At 41.7% G+C, this 21443-nt stretch overlaps 1 protein-coding gene across 1 annotated transcript in view; it reads right to left on the minus strand.

Moving 5' to 3' along the window:
- The window catches only part of ANTXR2 (anthrax toxin receptor 2), a gene marked incomplete at its 3' end in the record, with an annotated part of 59056 nt that extends 38117 nt beyond the window's left edge, over positions 1 to 20939 (minus strand). Inside the window, exons 1-6 of the mRNA XM_010148020.1 lie at positions 20872 to 20939; positions 17728 to 17799; positions 10616 to 10697; positions 9498 to 9605; positions 9331 to 9399; positions 8427 to 8507 (exon numbers count right to left, since the gene is read on the minus strand). Coding sequence (XP_010146322.1) covers positions 8427 to 8507; positions 9331 to 9399; positions 9498 to 9605; positions 10616 to 10697; positions 17728 to 17792 — 405 coding nt within the window. The remainder of the gene's footprint in view (positions 1 to 8426; positions 8508 to 9330; positions 9400 to 9497; positions 9606 to 10615; positions 10698 to 17727; positions 17800 to 20871) is intronic.
- Between the last annotated feature and the right edge of the window lie 504 nt (positions 20940 to 21443).

The following is a 21443-nucleotide window of genomic DNA, read 5'->3' on the forward strand; positions in this document are numbered from 1 at the left end:
GGCTTAGGGAGCAGCTATTTAAGTGGTAGGCAGGGAAAGTGTGTGCAAGTGGGTTCTAGAAGTTTTGGGTTGGAGTGGTGTTAAGCTGTCTGAGTCCCTTCTCTGGTAAGTTAATACCTTCCTGAACTTTATCCCAGGTTGGAGCTGTAAAACTCTGCAGAAGAATGTGTAATTAGACCAGTGTTGTACTATTGCCTGGTTTACTAGGTGAGCTGGGTTGGGTTAGCAGCCTGTCTGGCTGGAGTGAGTCAAGCAGAACCTATCAAAACTGAGTTCACACAGCTGCTTAGTTTAGTTCCTAAAATTATTTTGCTTCATTTGTGCTGATTGGCTGAATTAGGACTGGGCTTAACCCATGTTTCCATGTGTCTTTATTTTTCTATGAGTCATTTAGAAGTACTACTGGCAGCTTTATTCCTCTTTTTTTTTCCTATAACTTAAAACTTTTTTTGCCCCCCCCCAACTATTGCTGTGGAAGTAAAAGTGAAATGAAAGCAAAGCAGGAGATGTTTAACTGGTGTAATGGACTCATTTGCTAAATTTGTTCTAAAGGATGAAATACTGACTTTCCATGGGTCACTATTTTTCATAGTGAATTCATTGAACCTTTCAGCATGTAAAACATGAATGTGTATGAAACCAGGGTGGTGCAAACCTCAGGCTGTATGTATGCCTGTATCATTACAGGCTTCTCCCGTTCATGAGTTGTTGCTTTTTTTTAACTGGTTAGGAGTTGTACTCCTTTATTCTGTGATCGAGTTTATCTTTAAAGATAAAGACTTGGAGTAGGTCACAAGAGAAAACTAATATAAGTAGAGCCTTTGATTTCAGTGATTACACTTGAGTAACCTTAATCATACTCAGGATCTTTAAGTCAGAAGCACCTTTGCAGCACACCTTAGGTTCTAGACAGGCCAGCTTCTCGATACCGCAACTAATGTTTAAACTCCCTGAAGTTAACTGCTTGTTTCTAAAATGAAATTTTCCACTTTTTCAGATAGTGTCACAAGGTCCATGTCGCTATAATCCAAGCTTAATGAAAAAAAGAGTATTAAAAAAAAAAAAAGGATCCACATGCAAAACTAAATTCCACACTATCTACGGGTCAGTCCCCCACCACTTGCCTCTGCTGTGTTAAAGCAAGCTCTACAATTTCCTTTTTTTTTTTTCCCCACCCCTAATCTGTGTGGAAAGCAATGACACAACAGGACCACCTGACACGAGATGGAAGGCAATCAATTCAAGATAACTTGGAATGAAGCACACGCTTTCACAGAAAACAGCATTTTGATGCTTCTCTCCAATAGTCACAGCAAAGGAACTATAGCAGTTAATACCTAATGGGATCTATCCACTTCCATCTCCTGCCAAACATCTGTGCTCTCAACTACAACTCGCTGCCAATTTCAGCCTACTTCCTGACACTGCTCAGCAATGCCTTAGACAAAAAGGGTAAAAGGGGTGGCGGAAAGGTTGGTATCCTGTCCCCTATCTAAAGGAAAAAAATCCCGGAGACATATGGTCTTGCATAAAATAACCATCGAAGAGAAGCCTGGTGCAGTGTCAGGTTAGCGAGAATATTCTAATTATACGATGTCTAAGCAGTACCTCATTTGCAGTCACTGAGTAAACCAAATGTAGATGACAAAACCGTGGGTCATAAGAGATGCGTATTTTAACAGCACCAGAACCTTTACCCCCAAATTACTAAAAACAACCCTAAACCCATTACTTATCAAGTAGTGTAAATAAGAATCAAGACAAACTGTTACTTTCCATAACAGGAAAATAAAGTTGTTTGGGCTATTTATTTTTTTAATTAGTAAGTAAAATCTGGCTCAAAGAAACTTCTCACTAAGGAAACACTAGATTTCGTTTGGACTTGCGAGTGCTTCATTTTAAACCAGTTTAACGACATCCCTTATGTAACAGAACTGATAGCCACGCAGGGATAGCTGACAAGTCAAATCCAAATCACAAGGCACATGCATGCTCACACAAACTGGAACCGTGTCAGTTAGGCTGCTGGCTTATCAAGCTCTCAGTTCTCCAAGAGAACATTATATGGTTTGTAATATGTCAGAGAATGTCAAATTAAGGGCTGCACAGCAGTGAAGGGTAGAGCAGAAAGCGTTCTATTCCAGGCCATTGATTCCTTTTAACAACTACATGCAGTAATTCCCAAAACTATCTACTCAGTCTCAATCACATGGAAAACATAGCATAACGTTAGTTCTAAACCTTGCACCCACTGCAGTTTGAATATTAGACCATCCAAGGGGATTAAAGATGACTGATTTGATCAGAATAATTCTTTTAATGATAACTTGTTGCATTTCTCCTCCCCCCACCTCCTTAAAGGTTTAATAGTTTGCTTCCTGGATTCCCAGTGCATAAACTGAGCATATTTTCTTCCTACAGGAAATGATCCAATTAAGTTGATGTATAATTGATAATGAACTGTTTAAGCTGATTTTGCTCTTGAAAAACCTTAACAGCATGCAGTCAGTTGGCTGACCGCCCTCCCCTCATCTGCAGCTGAGGGACATCATTTAAGGAAAAAGGGGGGGAAGCAGACTCAGCATACTCAAAGCAAGGTGGACTAGGGAGGAATTTCAGCCCCAGTGAGCTGAGCTGGCTCAGGGCAGAAGTACTGATAATTCAGAATAACATAGTCCCTGATTACTACTCAGTAACCAAGTTGCTTGTAACTTGGCTGCTGAGACACAAGCAGTTTAGACAGAAGAGGCTCAGCAACATTCACTTCAGGGATGGTGTGCGTTTACCAGAATGTCTAACCTTGGAGCACTAACTGTTGCAGTTGTTTCCCACTCTCCATAAATCTGAACTCTGCCAACTTGTCTTGTTGTCTTACAGCAGGTAACAGTGGGAGATGTTGACTGACTTGTATGAGTTTAATAATTCACTCTCATCCCAGTGCAACAGCCAGGTCAGACCAAGGAAGTGCTGCCGATAGCATATCTAGCTCACAAGGTGTCAGACTCCCTCCTGCCTTTTTTGTGAGACTGTAAAGCATACAGGTACAGGTCTGCTTTTCACCCAGTCTTGTCAACTGCCTGTGTGGCCCCTCACCCTGCTGAGGCACTGGAGTAGCAGTGCAGTGACAATGACTGTCACCACATTTGAGATGGGATGAGAGCTGTTGAGCATGCTGCTGCCACGTACGTTTTACGCAGTGGTTCCCTTTGGGCCTCACTGATCCAGCTATCACCAGTCCATGTAACCTAAAGGTAGGAATCATAGAATCATCACAGAATGGTTTGGGTGGGAAGGGACCTTAAAGACCATCTAGTTCCACCCCCCCTGCCATGGGCAGGGACACCTTCCACTAGACCAGGTTGCTCCCAGCCTCATCCAGCCTGGCCTTGGACACTTCCAGGGATGGGGCATCCACAACATCTCTGCATTGTCATGCACAGGAACATACAGGAACCATCTAACTGACAGGGAGACTCTCAGGATAGTCAATAGATACCCTTCACCACTGCTCAAATGCCAGAGAGACTTCACTGACTGTTCTTTACAACTAGAGCAGATCTGTGTTTAAGGGTGGTGTTCCCACATAAAATGAACAATTCAAAACTGAGCACCTGCAAAATGAACAAGCAAATAGAGAGCTTAACAGTTCTATTTCTAATCCTTCTTGGGTAGAATTCTTAAGAAATTTTGTAATAATTAAAGGTAAAACAATTCTAGACTGATTTTTTTTTTTGAACTGTCTTACTTCCTCTTAAGCTCTGCATGAATCAGTTCCTGTAGTCTTATCTGATAAGTTTTTGTGGGGTTTAAGTACAAAATATATTTTAACTTCCTGTATTAAGTGCTGCCAACTCACTTCAGTACAAAAATGTGTTTAAGTCTACTTAGAACTGTCACGCTCTAATAATGTTACTAAAGTGAATTACATTAATGTAACTTTTAAAGGCAAGAGCCTTGTCCAATTCTGCCTGCAGAGACAGCCAGACAACTTTCACCCACGAATCAGCAGGACTTGTGTTTACTTAAGCGAAAGGGGAAGCAGGAATCTTCCACTGGTTTTGTTTTTCAGAACATGAAACTGAATTCATAAAAGCGATTCAGATCTGCTCAGCTGTGCAAGCCACATGAAAAACACTGCAGGAAAAAAATGGAAATAAAACATACTTACTTACAGCAGTTATGGGAGCATTACAGAAACCTCAGCCTTATGGAAAGAGATGATCTTGTCTAAAGACACTGCATGTTTGATTTGAGTGGTAGCAGCACCTTGGCTCCCACCTCCTTAATCTAATTGATGTTCTCATTATTTCTCCATTCATCATTTCATACATGATCAAACAGTTAAAACGAGCAGTATTCAGGACAGCAACCTATGCTGCTCCTATGAATACAAACGTCTGCTGCTCCCCTCCTTGACAAGAAGTCCAACACTGGTTGTGCCTTACAGAGAAGAGTTTACCTGATGCCTGAGATCTTATCCAACTCCTAAGGCTGTCAGCCCCGCAGTCACCTCACAGAAAGTGATCCTTTAAGGAAACTGAAAGTCTGAGCTATTAAATAAGAACAAAATCTCTACAGTTTCTCCCAGTGAAAGTGCTGGTTCAGGACTGTATCTTGTTAGATGCAAGTGAGGCACTCCAGTTAGCTGGATGACAGACTGGCTGCTTAGAGCGCAGCAGCCTTGTATCAAGAGATGTGCAGCCTCACTCAGATTCCTGAATCCCCCCCAAATCCAGGTAGGAAGGTGCTATTTTGGTTATGATAGTCAGATTCAGACCTAACAGTGTAAATGATAAATTCCCAAATGGTTATCAAATGGGTTAAAAAAAAAAAAAGATAAATCACATACAGGAAGGGAAAGACTGGGTTGCATTTTCTTACATAGTACAACTGTCACATGGTGATATAAACTGTGTATTCCCAAACCCTTACAGTTCACACTGCTATGGCTTGCTCATGAGGCCACACTCCATGTAATTACCAGCCAAACTACATCAGTAAACTGTTCTTGATAGCATAACTTGCCTTCAGCATTTTTCTTTTAAGCTCTAGACTTTTGCTTAAATTCATTTACCCTGACAATGCTGTTTAGTTACTACTTTGTAAAGTGAGGTATCAGCAATGCCAAAATTGCTGCAAACTTCACAGAACAGTTGCCTCTTCACAGAAGTCTGCACAGAGTTCTCAATCATTAGTTGGTATTACTCAACAGACACACAATACAGCACCGTGGTGCTTAAATCTACAGTCACTTTGCTGGGATTTTATCTGAACTAAGAAGGTCAAAACACAAGGCAAGCTTTTCAACCTCTGAGGTAGGTTTTCTCTAAATGCTAATCTTGACTGTCCTGAATGTTACTCCCTGGCCACAATTAAACATATTTTATGTATCTGTCCAAAGACAATAAATTGGAATAATTGCTTAGACACCAAACACCCACAGAAGCAGGTACTAACAGAAACTCTATGATAAAGCTCATCACTTTATTTTCCATCCACAAATGAAGATTAACTGCTCAGCTCTCCTGGAATAACAACATTGCAGTCAAAAAACTTCACAGCTGAGTCTAGTAGAGACAAATGTAGCAGAGGCTTTGAGCAGCTCCTCCAATCATTCCTACTAAGCACTTCTGTGTTGTAGTTTCACTTGAGGGTTTTAATTGCTGGGTCACTGCCATTTCTGTAAATAGTGTATTTTTTCTAAACAAAAAGTGTGCAACAATGTTCATGGAGAGTTTCACAACTGCACCTTTGACACCACGCTTTGAGCAATATTTCTGCATGTTTGTAACACCGGTATTTCATTTTCATGTTTTGAAATTAGCTTTCCCTTCTATGACAGTGTGTCTCCTTGAGCCTGTATTCTCTAGCTAACTTGCAAACTGAAATGGACTTATAATTGTGAATAAAAAGAAAAACTGTGACTATTTCATGTTCAATTAGATCTGCTTATCATTTTTTTTAATGCAATGAGAATGAATTGTCACAATAAGTCAAAACCCCTTCAAAGAAAATGGAGTTATAACTACAGCATACCAAAAAATCGCAGTAATACAGCCACCACACGTGCATTAAAAAAAAAAAAACCCACACACAAAACCAAACAAAAAACACCACCAAACCAACCAATAAATACTATCTATAGCTACTTCCATCCATGCTCTGTGGTAAAACAGCGGTGCTGGCAGGGTAACATTCTCTCACTGCTTCAAATATATTTAATATGCTTACTAGAGAAAAGGAGGCTTTCAAATGCCTTGACAGCTAAATTAAACTCTGGTTAGATTCAGTGCTTTTCAGAAAGCTGTAAACAATATTCAAGTCTCTAAAAGCTCTTGGGAGCTATAACATCACTAGCACTAACTGGTTTTGTTTGGTCCATTATCCCAATAAACAAGACTGATACAGGTAAGACTGAAGTCAGTTGACATGTTTCCTATCAGGAAGACCTTCTCATGCTGCTTTATTTATCAGCAAAACATTTTCTGACAGCCGCAACCTAAGAGTCTCTTTATGGACAGAAATATGCAGTAAGCCAAGTGCTGAAGTGTCTATTCTAGCTGCAGTCTGCTAAATAAAACCCTAAACAATTCAGGAATTCCACCACAGTTTAAAGGAGCAGACAGTGCATTTAAGCAGTAGAAGAATATACTTGAAGTTTGCTTTTTCTGTACAGTGCCTGCCTGTGCTGTTATCTTAAAACAAGGTGCTGCTGTTATGTGTGTCTTTTCTTGCTCTACAGCTATGATATGCTCAAATCTGGGATTTTTACACTTGGGTTTCTTATATGTGCCAGAAGCAGCTGGATTGAGGCTTGTGCAAACACCATCTGTCCAATCTTATCAGAAAAGCTTCCCTCACTCTGTCCACAAAGTGAAAGTGCTTGAAAGCTCCTGGGAGGTATAAAAGTGGTAGAGTTGCACTACTACTAGCCAGAGACTGCCCAAAAATACCGCACCAGAGAATGGGGGATAATGGGATAACCTATATGTTATGCCAATCTTCGTGTGTTTGAATTACAGACGCCTCAAGCTGAGTTCTTCAGGAATCTCAAGCGACAGTACTCCTGCTCCTTCCTCAAAAAGCAACAGGAGTGGAGAAACCTGATGCCTTGGAAGGGTGCAGTCTGCAGGTCAGTGACCCTTGTTGGAGCGGAAACTCCAAACGCAAATGCCTTTAGTCCTTTCTCTGGTTCTGGCTTGGCACACACGTTTTGAAATGCAGTATCCTTGGAAACTTAATGCAATCAACTGGGGTTAAACATCCAGCTCTTGTAATACATCTATCACTAGTGGCTTCAATGTTGCCTCACTTCGAACAAGCCGAATGACCGATTCTTGTCTTTAAAATGACACAGAACGAGATTTTAAAGAAGCATTACAGCATGGGGTGTACTGTCTTCTCAGGAAAATGAATGTCACTGCATGAAAAGGTTGATTATATCTCTTTAAATTGTGCGAGGAAGACTCTCAAATTACATTCATTTTAAGCAACAAGGAGGAAAATAAGTTGTTTCATTGTGACATTAACTTCCACAAAAAACACACTATTCAAGGGAAGTGATAAACTCATGACTGCATAATATCCTGTATGTGAGTGGTATCCTTTCTTTATTACAAAAAAAAAAAAAAGGAAGGGGAAATGAATTACAGTGGGATCTCTCTCAGAAAAAGGATTTCATTATTGGTTTTGACTTGACTTTTGACAGTAAGCTTTTTTCCACCGTGCTGCCTACATGCTGCAGCAGCGCTGGTAACCTTGCATAAACCACACAGCCTTTAGTTTAAGATGAGGCAAATAAATTGGGTCCACACAACCAAAGGTGTCTTCTTGACACACGGCGACAATACTGTCAAGCCACTGATCACAGCCAAAATGCTCTTTTGGCTTTCATCCCTTCTTGTAAATCAGAGTAATCAGTTGAAGAGCCTCATCTCACTGATGGGAGTTTCTCATGGTATGCTGAAGAAAAGGAACTGAAAGTCTTATAACTTTCTGGAAAAACTAGTGGTTAAAGTCAAGGCTAAAGTATGCATTTAGAATGCTTCTCTGTATATGAAGATTTGGGCAATCCCTAAATTGCCCTCATTCCTAATGATTTTAACCAGTTGTTCTCAAACCCTCCTGGAGTAACAGGCTTGATTTTTTTCAGACAAAGCTACAGCAGCCATTCCTCAATGCACCCCCCCCATCAAACTCACTCACCGCACTTGTTTGGAGTCCTCAAACTCCACACAAGGAGCATGAATAATTGCAGGAGTGACAGGCAGTGTTATTTTACAGACCTGCATCTCTAAGATAAGGAGGAAAGAACTAAATATATTGCAATTACTGATTTAGGAACCAATTCTTCCTGGAAAAGTAAGTGGGAGCGCAGAGTATGCTGTAATCGTGAGGAAATGTTAAGCTTATTGCCTGATACTCACAGAATTAATTATCCCCTTAAGTGCTTGGAATCCTCCGGTGACAGGGAAGACTTGCTCTTTCGTGTCAGCAATTTTTTCAAGCTTTGGAGAGAACACACATGCAAACATGTGAATCATTTGGCAAACTAAATCCGTCACACTGCTTTTCACCCTTAAAATGTAAATGGATGTCTAAAACCAACTCACAACTCTCCAACAAGAAGAAAAATGTTGAGTTCCCTCACAGCTAACTAGGACTAAATAGGAGGACTTATTACAAGCTACTGCAGCTGACAGAATGGTATAGTGGCTAGCTGTCGTGTCAAACCACCACAATAAAGGAACCTTCAAGGGCCTGTCTCTTGGTAGTGATTTCATAACTTTTTCCAGAATTGCCTCACCTGTTTGCACTGCCTTCCTTTAAAAATCCTTCCTATGTGCCTTCTATAGTAAAGAGTCTTTTGTATACTTCTCCATTTAAGTCACTTTCACGGTGCAAGAGTAGCTAGAGCCTCTGTTAGGACATAGCAACTCTGGAAGAACTCTCAGTCAATGAAGGAAAGGGATCCTTCTTTCTTTTTCTTATCCCAAGGCTGTTACACACGCTGCTGTAAGCTTGTCTATAGTTACTCTGTTCATGCGACCTGTCGCCTAATCTGGTTGCCACCTTAACAAAAGGGGTTTTGCCAGCATCTTTTCCAGCTACCAGTTAGCAAGGGTATTTACAATAAGTCTTCTCAGCAATGCAAGTGACACCCACGCATTCTATTTATACCTATATACACATCCGAGTGCCTGAGTGTGAGCCAGAGATGAAGTTATACTGCCTAACGTAGTACAATTAATTTCTTTATTACTTAACATTAACTGTGTAAAACCCTGTGACAAGGTGCTGCCTAGTAATCTTAAATAGTAACGTTCTTACCTGTTCTTGTACAAAATCAAGGACACCAACACAGTAGACTCTAGCTCCCAGCTCTCTGGATTTCTTTGCCTGCCCCAAAATAAAGCAGAGGAATAAGCATTTTTTTCATTCAACAGGCAACACCCAAACTCTTCAGAATATCACATGCGTTTTCACCTAGTACTCACCTCTTTCTCTGCATACAAGGGAATCCGACTATCTAGCTTGCCATCTGTCAGTGCAATGATGATACTAGAAAACTTTGAGGCTCCTTGCTTTGCAATTTGCTCGTTGGCCTGAAAACAAAAAATCCAGCTTAAAATTACACCTGAACTTTTAACCAAGATGCATCTTTTAAATGAATATAATATCTGAAACAACACTCAACTTCCTCTTCAAACCCATTTCTTTTGACAATCCTCTGCCGCCCTTTAACTCACTACTAAAAAGGAAATCATTCATCAGTATTTTCCAGTCACCGGTGAGCCCACCTCTGATGTGCTGGGGTCACTAACTGATCGACCCTTGGAAATACGTGAGTCTTTCAGGACAGATACTCTCCGAGTTGTGAAACTCACTTCTCTTTACATCCACCATAAGGCTCCCTTTGCTACGCCCCACATTTCAAATGCCAGTCAGTAAGTTCCAAGATATAAAAGGAATGGCTTAAAACTAAGTATTTTTTTAAACGGCAACAAACTTCTGTTTGCCCAGCTTTTCAGCCCGCAGATCACAATTACAAACTTGGCTCTGTAGGCATAAAGGAAGAAAACAAGTTTCTATCCGGAACAGTGACAGCTGAGATCCTCGCCTTATCCTTTCGCTTGAAGGCCTGAGTCTTTTTGCAAAATCACAAAGTATACTATCAGCTGGGAACTCCATAATTAAGATAGTCCAAAATTAAGACCGTTTGTCTTGAAAATGCTGATCTGTGCAGTAAACTTTCCATAAGCACATGTTCTAGAAGGCACTTTTAAACTCGCAGCCCTACCAAACTGCATGTGACTATTTACCATGTAATTGGTATGCTGTGCTAGCTGTTAAATTCACGACAAAGAACTGCTCTCTACTGCGAAGGATCAAGTGAAAGAAATTCCATATGGCAATTTTCTATGATGGCTAATCTTCTGCATGGGATTTGCATAGTATCTGGGCAATCTTGGGACCACTTAGGAAACAAAAAAAGATCTGAATGTAACAGACCGAAGCATACAATCAATCCGTTTATGTTACAGGTTGTTGTTGTTGTTACCCAAAAGGTGAGAAGAGAGAATATTTTATTTGCAAGAGGATGAGTAAAACCTACCTGTTTTAATCCTTCATGTATATATGTGTCACCTGCTGGTTTTACCTCCTCCAAATCCTTAAGACCTTTCTTGATTTTTGCTCTGAAAACAAAAAGGTAAAAGCCTGTCAGTGTGATCTGAACTGGGGAAAGGGGTTAGTTTATTGATGGAAAAATTTGAATTTGTCATAACGGAGATGTGAAATTAAAATCTGTAAAATATAGCATTTAGCTAAGATACCATGTGGAGGCAGATTTTGTATTCACAACGGAAGCAGCACTGTGGTAACAGATATTTTAGACCTAAATAACACAATATGCCTCAGTGAGTCAAAGAGCTAGAATCAAGAAAAATGCTTCAGACGGAGCAGATACTGCAAAGAAGTGGCAAAGCCTCAGCATTAAACAGCCCAGTGAAAATCCTGTTATATTAAGTCCACTTTGCTCAATTAAATCAACTTCACTTCCAATCACCCTGCAATTAAAAAAGAAATCCCCTAAGTTCTATTTCCGAAGAAATCTTCCAGGGCAATACGCAGGTATTTAACAGGTTGGGACAGAATTGCAATAAGTAAAATATTCTCCCTTAAAAAATAAATATCAATATGCAAATTCAGCATTTGCAAAACATCTCTTGTAACCAAGGAAGAGGACTAGGATTAAAGAGAGAGCTTTTTTTTTAATTCTTGGCTGTCACTACCTCTCTGTGTGACCTTTGCAAGACATCACACTTACACGGGTCACAGTTCACTTATGTAACAGAAGGATAAGGTTGTGCCACGATTTCTCATGGGCTTTTAAATAAATCCACCTTTGACTTTGAGCTGCTCGCTGAACTTTGATGGTAAAACTGGAGAAGATGCTAGTGAGCGCTGAAGAAATTATTCCCAGTGAAATCAATATGAACAGGGAGAGAACGGCAGGGACTTTACTGAAAGAATCAAATCTGAGTTCTTAATTCTTATGCGTGCAAAGATCCAGTGAAGTCCATGGAAAGTCGTGGTAGGAAAGGACAAGTAAAAACTAAGTAGGGACAAAATTTGGGCCAGAATATATAGAACAGTACAGCAATACAGGTGACAAAGGGGAAACCAGCAGGGGTGAGGAGATGGAGGGAAAATACATTGCAGGATGCATGAAAGCTTTCCTTAGAGCAAACAAAATGAGAAAGAATGCATATGCCACTCTGCCTGAATGCCACCCACTAGTCATTTGTTCCACTGATGGGCTTCCTCTATGTTTAGAAGTGCTGTTCCAAAGTACAATCCCTAGCTGTAATAAGCTCCCAATCCACAGGATCAACTGATACAATTGGGAAGGGGGGAGTGGAGAAGAAAAAAAAAAAAAAAAAAAGAAAAAGAGAGAAATATGGCATCGAATATATGGAAGAGAACAAGTTATGTAAGATAATGCAATCTGTTTCATCCAAATATTTTACATTCAGCATCTATAGAAACAACTTGAAACTGATTATGTATGAGTGCAGATTATAAACCACATACTTAGTGCTTGCCAGAAATGAGTGGCAGCACATCACAGGCGTTAGTGTTCTGCTGCCAAGAAACAAGCAGTAACTGAAGTCCCAGTTTTCTGAAACAGATTTCATTTTGCAAAAATAGCTCTTGTACAATCAGCTCAGTTTTATTTATCTAAAATGTCTTGTGACCTGGTCACACAATCTCTGGTGTTTCCAGGCCTCTGCCTACAAGGGGTTCCAGGAAAATCTTTGGCAGCATGAGCTTTTTTAGCTGCATTTGATCAGTCACCACCTCTTTCTCTTGGGGCACATCTGTACAAGACAGGCCCAGCCAGATGTGAACAAGCTCCACCCATGCTCTGAGTTGGTCAGGTACAAGCGAGTCCCAGTCTGGATGTCACAAGGCTGATTTCAGGCCCCAGCAAAAGCACCCCACTGGACAGCATGAGAGGTTAGTTCAGTCATGCTAAAACTCAAACCAGGGGGTTTGGAGGGTGGGCACAGAAGCTCATGCCTGCCTGAATCATTCTGGTAACAGAACTCTCTTTAGTCAACCAGTGATGGCACTCTGCAGCCCCCATTCCCACACTTCAGTGCTCTTAAAACACTCCTTTCTCTTAGTTTCTGTAGCAATTGTTGGTAGCCTCAAAAATCCACACAAAGTCTGGTTTTAAAACCATCTGTACCACAATCACAGAGCCGTGACCTCAGTCTGGGTGTCTGGACAGTGCTGCAGTACAGTTCTGTAGGAGCGATAAAGGCTGAAGGGCTACTGGCTTTGTGGTTTAAGTCAGACAAGGGAGGGAAGTGGAAAAGGCAAAACTAAATCAGCAACTTGCAGCCTGTCTGTGTTTGGGCTGAATGAGTACAAATTTAATATCTCTTCTCCATTCAGCATATGTGCTGCATCACACCTCTGTTTTTTAGAAAAGGCACATCTAATTTTTAGTCTGTTCTCTCTTTTAAGCTTTGTAACTACTTCAGATAATTCTTCCAGCAGCAGCCAGGCAAACACAACCACGGCTACAAGCTCTGTGTGGTTTTGCTCCGGGGGTTCTTTTCAGCTAGTCCGTGACCAGGGGCTGCAGGTGAAATCCCAGCCCAGCTGAGGTCAGGAGAGGTTCTGGTGGCAGCTTCAGCAGCACCCGCTGCTCTTACCTCTTTGGGGAACTCTACTGTGCTCTTTCTCAGGGAGCAGGACCTTGCAGCAGCAGGAGGCACCTCAGCTGCAGAGGGTTTGTTTGGTGGGAGGGAAGCTGTGCCAACTGCTGCGCGGCACACAGGCCTATCCACAAATACTGCCCTCTGCACAGGCCAAAGTCTTCACTGAGCTGGTCTTGTGCCTTCAGTGCCTCCCCAAGGCAGGGCACTGCAGAACTAAATTTAGAATTGGAAACATGTAGTAAAGCGAGATTACAGAGCAGCCCAGCTTTGCAAACAACTGAAGACATCAATTGAACGTAAACTGAAATGTTGCAACCCCTCCTGCCCTAAGCACGCTCCACAATTCAGATTTGAGATCTAAATGTAAGTGTATGCCTTCACCAGTTTGAATTATGCCAAGGCAACTATCACCAGTTTACAGGAGCGGTTTCTCTGGATAGGCTCTATGGCACCAAGCTGCCACCGTTCATTTAGGCAACTCAACAGGTACTGTTTTCATTGCTGTTAAGTATTCTCTTGCTTTAAGTAAGTTTAATTGACAGAATGCTGAAAACAGCATTGTCAGCAGCGAAGTGGTCAGGCTCCTGATGTTTTTAAGGCATCGCTGTGTTTCTTTGCACAGAGAGGGCCACAGCTAGCACCTGCTGGCTGTGGAGGACAGGGAATACTTCTTTCTATTGCAGAAGGATGTAGAGCACACCTCCATGAGAGGGCAAATGATAAAGCCACAGACCAGTTACAAAGCACAGGCCACCTTAGCTTCTCCGAGACACCATACTGTCTTTAAAAGCATCCTCTGCAGAAAGGGACATTCATTTGCCTTAAATGAAATAAATGCATCTTCAACATGTACAAAGAAAGGCTTTCTAGTAAAAGAAAAGCATGCTTGAGAACTGAATCTTAGAAACCACTCAAATCCTTGTTTTTTTTAAGGAGAAAACTTTGTGCTTGTACGTTAGTGCTGCAGAGGTTAGAACCATCTGGAATTGTCACATAAGCCTCAGGTCATGCTGATTCACTTGGACTAGGGGCAGGCCCTGAATAAAACACTGAGTCTCCATTATATTAATTATGCAGTTTTAATTGGTGGTGGTGGTAGCTCTTCCGGATGGGGGACAGTATCTTATATTTCTTTTCCACGTTGCACTCTACCTGTTGAAGTGCTGGAATCTTTAATTGTTTTTCACTGTGTATGAGTATGAGCACTGGCAGGGAAATTGTGATTCCCAAGGAGCATGCATTTATTGTCAAGAATGAGGCTATGTGCCTGTGAGGAAACATGCTTTATCTCTAACAAATGAAAGCAAACAAAACAGGTCCTTCAGTTTTGCTACTAAGAAGGAAGTACAATAACAGGAAGACACATACACTTGCTAGTGAAACAAAGTGTGGGGGGAAAGGGTTCTTTAACAAAAAGAGGGATCATTACCCTAACAAACAGAACTCTCATACTGGTGAAAGTAAACGCTGCTAACCACTCTCCTCAGATGCATAGTCTGAAGGAGGTTCCTGCTTTCTACACTTTTTGGACTACAGAGGGCTTGGTACAATTACAATAATTATTCTGCTTCAAACTTTAGGCCTCCTGCATGGGCTCCAGATGGAGAACACGTAAGTGGCTGACTTTGCTGTACTTTATACACGCAGCAGAACATGCTTTCTGCAGATGGCTCTATTTTGGCAAGCTTCTTGAACCAGAGCGTAGGGTTAGCTCACATGACCAGGGCTCAAAACGCGTGCATGTCTTGCTGGACTACACGTCTCTGTGCAATAAAGGAATCATCAGTGAACTCCACCAGACTACAGACAAGCACAGGAAGGTAGAGGTGGTCATGTACCAGGTACATAAGTGTCCTATTTTTCCACTTTCATTAATATAATCTTTTTGTAGCTTCAGCAGTTTTATCTAAGCAGAGTCAGCAGGGCTAGTCCTGGCCACAGACATCAGTCAAAGGCTGCAGGAAGCAGGTTTACAGAAACCTGAAATTCTGCTGGCCAGCATACAGTTGGCCAAAAGCATATGTAGAAGATGTCTTGCCATCTGGGTGATACTCACAAGTGTATCCACTTTTCCTAACAACTCTCTTCTCCAAACTAGCAGCAAAACCGAGCCCTAAATGTGAATGCACAAACCTTTGTTTACCACTTAGCATATAGTTTCCAGCTAAACTTCACAGGGAAAACGCGTATCTCTGAAATGGGATATAACCATTATGAGAAGACTTTTCCATCTGGGTGTTATTTTTATTCTATGTATTTATTATAGCATTGTGTGTAATGTGGTTAACAGTGACTTCTGTTTCCAGAGTTGTTCACATAGCTCTGTTCATAGTCACAAAATATTTGGTAATCTGGGGCCTTCAGCACTATAGTGTGTGTTTCTTTATATCCACAGCTTTATTATACAGTAGAAACCAGCAAGAACTTTATGCAAACAATTAGAAGCCTAAGGCTTTCAAAACAAAAAAAGACTTCCCTACTTTGAACTAACTTCTGGGAATGAATTGTGGTTTCCTGACGCTGGCGAATTAGCAAGTAAGCAAGGGGAAAAACATCCCTGCAAGACCAAAATGCACATTAAAAAAAACAAGGCCATAATACCCCATAATCACACACACATACACACCCATCCCCAAAACTGCACTGTACGTAGCATCCTCAACTTCTGTTTGGAACAATGGGAGTTAGACATTCTAAGTCATTTTCCTCTGTTGACTTCTTTAATATTTAAAAGGACAGCTGTTCCAACTGAATCTATCCATTCTTACCTATGTATATATGGTCCCAGTTACTAATGTCTCATTCTCCTTATAATTTCTCGTGAACAATAAGGGTCGTTATTTCCTTTCCCCTACCACACTCACAAAACATTGATCAAACTTTACATTAAAGTCCCACAGAGGAACTCACTAGAACTCAAGAAAGTTCTTCCTATGCTTTAAACGAGGCTTCTGAGAAAAACATGCTTCTTTCCATGGCTTGAAGCGTGCCACAGACATGCAATGAAAAAGGCGTTTGTGTTTCCCTGGCAGGGTTCCAGAGCTCTGCCCAAGCATTCCAAGTGGTCTGCGTGCTATCACTGCAGACTCTCCGTGCTTGATAACGAATAGGCCACTGACAGAGATTAAGGGCCTACTGAAATCAAGAGAAAGGAATTCATTGACTCCAGCAGTCCTCAGAACAGGCGTAAGTGTCCTCTCCTGAACTCTCTCAAGCCATCTGGAAAAATGGCTTATAACCTTGTCTTTGCCTGCAGAGAGCAGATGCAGTATCCAAGTCTGGGTGGGGGATGTGGAAACTTGGCCTTTCTCAATTCAGACCACTTCGTAAAATATGGAGGGGCTAAAACAGGAGGGGCTTAGAATTGGGTCTTTAGACATCCTAATTCTAGGATGCCAGCATATGTTTCTGTACTGTGGGGCATTTGTCTGTTGCCAGTGACAGGTCCCTTGTACTTGCTATTATGTATCTTAAAAAACAAACAACAAGCCAAAAAGCCCACCACAGAGTTAACTGACTACAGACCACACCTTGTATTGACTCCACTGAAACGAGCAGAAAGGAAGGACTACCTCGCTTCCACCCTGCCACTGTTCATTAAAATGATTCCTGAATGGTTTATCCATATTTTCAAAAGCTGTGTGGTTAGCTTCTGGACAGAAGGGAGAGAGAGGAAGTCGTGTTGGTTTTGACAAGGCTGGAAGGAAACTGAAGGACTCTGGTGACAGTGCAGCTGTCCTCTGCTGAAAGCACCAATTCCACAATATCGTTTTCCAATTCCTGTGATTTTAGTAGTTAACTTTGCAACAATCTCCTCTCCGCTTGGTTTTCTCCTTGTTTCCCCCCACCTCTCCTTGACCTATCCTAGCTGCTCATCCTTACTTGCCTCAGAACTCGGAGTGAGCAGCCTTGAATTCCACTGCCTTTGAAAACACCAACTGAAAGGAGGAGTTCAGACACATCCATACATCATCACAGTGCCAGAAAGATCTCACACCTTTCAAGGGGCACCAACTCTGCTGTCCAAAACCGATTCTGAAGTCGGGATTTGAAAATACAAAATTAAATACCTACCTTATGTAAGATTATGGGAAACATTTGTTTACCATTGCATGCTTTACCTAGATGGGAAAAAATACTGAGGACTTAGCTACACACGTTGCTTTACAAAAGTAAAAGCAAGAATCGTTTCCCTTGCTGTGCCAAGGAAGACACACAGTCATGCAGAGATGAAAACATCAGTTGCAGTTGCTCTGCAAAGCAGTGGCAGAGCTCACATCAAGAATTTATTTCCCATCGTTCTCCATCGTTTTTACTAGGCCATCCGTTGATAGATACACAAAATTAAATCCAGCTCTGCACAGAGGCTTCATGAGTGGCCACCGCTTAAAGGTATCAGTTATTGTTCAGTATCTGCTACTATTCCTCTGATTTAATAAGAGCTCTTGGGGGAGAGGAGGGAGAGGGAAAATTAAAAAAGCAGTGCACTAACCTGTCTCCAGTTAATGGCATAATGACGTGTGCCTGGGTGGAAAACACGATAAATGATAATCTCATCTTGGGGCTTTTAAAAAAAGGAAAGAGGGGAAGAAAAAAAAAAAAAAGACATTTTAGACAAATGAAGAGAACTGTACAGATGCACAGCATTTCCTTCACTTATTCGTGCTTCATTAGCATCATCTTTACCCTCCAACTTCCAAAGAACGTACTTTTGAACTACAAACCCAGAATGAGAGAGGAATTAAAGGATTTCTGCCCATCTACTCCTTACCCAGATGCTTTGAGAATGAAGTAGCAGAATTATTCTTTCTTGCCTGACTAGACTCCAGATCAAGACATGCTAAGCTTAACAGTTAAGATCCCATGTGACCCAACCAGAAGTGAACTTCGCAGGCTGTGACCTACCAACGTACAAAACGTAACACATCCTTTTATATTTTCATGGCCACTGGTGTAAAAGTAAGTCAGGGGCATAGACTCAGAGCACACTCTTGCCCTGTGGTATTAAACATGGACACAGTTTCATTTGTCAGTTTCACAGTTTCAACAGTCGGTTTCCCCTTTTTATAGGTCGATCCTGGCACAGTGTAAATTTCAAAGGGGCTTTTTGGTCTTAAAATCATCAAAGCCAAAGAAACAGTGCCCTCTGAGTGTTCCATCTCAAATCAGTGTTGACAAACTCTTTCAGAATGAGTACGTGTTTGTTTTGGTGACACAGAGTTGTGACACTTAAAGTCAACTTCCATAAAAGTATCCAGGGAAATGTCATCATCAAAAGCAATACCATACGAATTGATTTTATTAAGGAATTCAGCCTTTTTCTGAAGAAGCCCACCTGTCTCTTCCAACAAGATAACAATGAATAATACCCAACTATGAGTAGAAAATGCATAAGAACAGATACTCTGGAAGCCCAAGTAACTTTCCTAAGGTAAATTGTAACAACATCTCTCCTACCCGCTTTTAATTGTTATTCATGATCATTTCAATATATTCAGTAATTCTGTAATTTTACCAGCATTAATTAACGAAGTTAATGTTAGTAAAGACATAACACTTGTACAGATGAATGACCATACATTTTCAGTTCACTTGTGTCAATGATGCAACTTAAAATTATTGACATCACAGAAATATAAGTACTGGGCAAGTCTGCAGAGAACTGCACAGATCTTGGATTTAGAATCCAGTCTTGCAGTCTACCCATTTAGGCTCTGAATACACAAATCTGAGAGGCTCTAAATGAAATTACAGTCTAAACACAGAAATGTGATGGGCAAGTCTTTGCAGAGAACTGCACAGATCTTGGATTTAGAATCCAGTCTTGCAGTCTACCCATTTAGGCTCTGAATACACAAATCTGAGAGGCTCTAAATGAAATTACAGTCTAAACCATGGGATTATCAATCTTTTTAGCTGCCGCAAGCAGTTGCCAAATAGAAACCTGTAATCTCAACCTCTGGTAATTACATCACCACCTAGTCCAAGTAACGTGAGACTTCCCTGTTTGAGATGCAACTCTCTGTGCGTAATAACCTCAAAGTTACAATTTAGCTAACTTGTCTTTAGGGCAACCACAAAACTGTCTTCTTCACAAGACATCCTGTTTCTGTTCCACTCTCCAAGCACCACTCAACGGGAGGAGGACTGTATGAACACGCCCGTTAAGACCTGACGGCCCAGCCGGGCGCAGGCCTTTCCGAACTGCGGTAATCGGCATGGAGCGCTATTACTGCAAACATGCACATTATAGCCAAGTCAAACTGGAGAGCAGATGCACTGCCATGAATTAATTCTTCAGGTGAGGGCTGAAGGAAACTGCTACCAATTGGTTCTTTGCCTTCTTCCCATTCCTACTCTCTTCAGTTTAAGTAAGGGTGAGGTTGAGTGACTCCATGCCCTATTCTGAAAGTGTACTGAGGCCTGAAGGCAGGACAAAGGCTTATCAGCCTTCAGGGGCAGTCCAGCCCCATCAGGGCAACACGCGGGGAGATGTACTGTTCAGGCTCCCACAGCAGCCTGAGAACTGTCAAGCTGTGAAGGGTCTGAGCCACATAAGGCCAAGTGCTCAGCACCCAGACGCCGAGCGAGATGCCCACAGGTTGGACTGTCTGGCCCTGCGCCATACTTGATCCTCCTTCGGTGTGCAAGGTCAGCGGAGTAACTTTCCAACAAAGAATTGTTGAGAAGCATCATTTGGCTGTAAAAGATGAACTGAAAGGTTTACACTGAACAAGCACCACCCTTTCTGTGGGGGCAAATGTTGGTTTTTTTTTTCACTACTCACTGAAAAGAAGTGCTGCTTTGGTACCCACAGGCTCTTGGGGGTTTTTTTTCTATTCTAGAGCTTACAAAATAACTTTCAAAAGTTTGTTTCACCCACTTGGTTTACAGAAGATTTGCTTTTTACAAGATGAATGTAAGCAATATTTAATTATGGAAGCCTAATTGCATCCTTTATTGGCAAGCCCATATTGTAACTGCCCACTGCCCTTCATTTTGCTTGCAAAAACTACCACAACATCTACGTCTGTCTTCGGGCAGGGGGCTGGCTTCCTTTGGTTTATTTTGTTTTTCTTTAAAAGCACGATCCTCAGCTGTTTGTACAGTTCGCCAGTATTTACAACAGTCGTTTCTGTGGCAGCAATACTTGCCAGACAATACTGCTAGCCAGTTACAAAGTTGATTACATGTATGCACAACAAATATACAGTTAAAATGGTGTAAACTTCCTGTGCGTTTGAGCTTGGGAGATACTCCCTTTTGACCCTGCACCATATATATTAAATATGTATTCGGATGGCTTCCTTTCTGGAGATCTCTAAGAGCAATACACAAGAAGTACTCCAGTAGAAATGAGACGTGTGGCCTATGAAAAAAAAGTATCAAACAGATCACCACATTTACATCTGAGAATAATTTTAGAGATTAATTATTTAAAGATGTATGTTGTCACCTTTTTAACTGAGCTCCAAACATGATAAAATGAAGCAGAAGTTTCTGGTATTTTCCAGCAATTTGGGTACTAGAAGCCCAACTGCTAACGTTTGTGAAACTTATCTACCGGGCTTACAAAAGCCTGGGGTTTTTTTCAACATATCCCAGTATGATAGATGACACAAGGAGCAAAACGAACCTCACAAATCTTTCCGTCAGCTGATGTACGAAATCATATATTTCATGCCAGTTCTGTGCTACGCTCCCAGATCTGAAAAGAAAACAAAAGCATGTTAGCGGGCCTTATTTAAGGAAACCGGGCAAGGAAGGGTGACGGTTTCAGTGAGAAATCAGACAACGCTATTGGCTTTTCGGATTACTTCGAGCTGCCAGCAACCCCAGCTCGCGGCGGTACCCGCATGTGGTTGCTGCCCGAGCTAATGGCAAAAGTGGCATGGCAAAAGCGGCATGGCAAAAGACGGCATGGCAAAAGACGGCATGGCAAAAGCGGCTGGCAAAGATGGCAAAAGCGGCATGGCAAAACGTGTCCCTTGCACAGGACCCCGCAGCACTACACCCACATAAACACGCTGGCCGGGAGGCCCGGCAGCATCAATCCTCCAGCAAACCCAAATCCTTGTGTGTGTCCCCCCCCAGGCGCAGGGCGTGCTGATGGCGATCCCTCATGCACAAACTTCACCGCACAAACATGATAATCCACAGCTGCTGGGGGAGAAGGGGGGAGGGGCGGCAGATGCTGCCGGGTCCCTC

The sequence above is a fragment of the Eurypyga helias genome, unplaced genomic scaffold (genome assembly GCF_000690775.1).
Source record: "Eurypyga helias isolate BGI_N326 unplaced genomic scaffold, ASM69077v1 scaffold3283, whole genome shotgun sequence".
NCBI lineage: Eukaryota > Metazoa > Chordata > Aves > Eurypygiformes > Eurypygidae > Eurypyga > Eurypyga helias.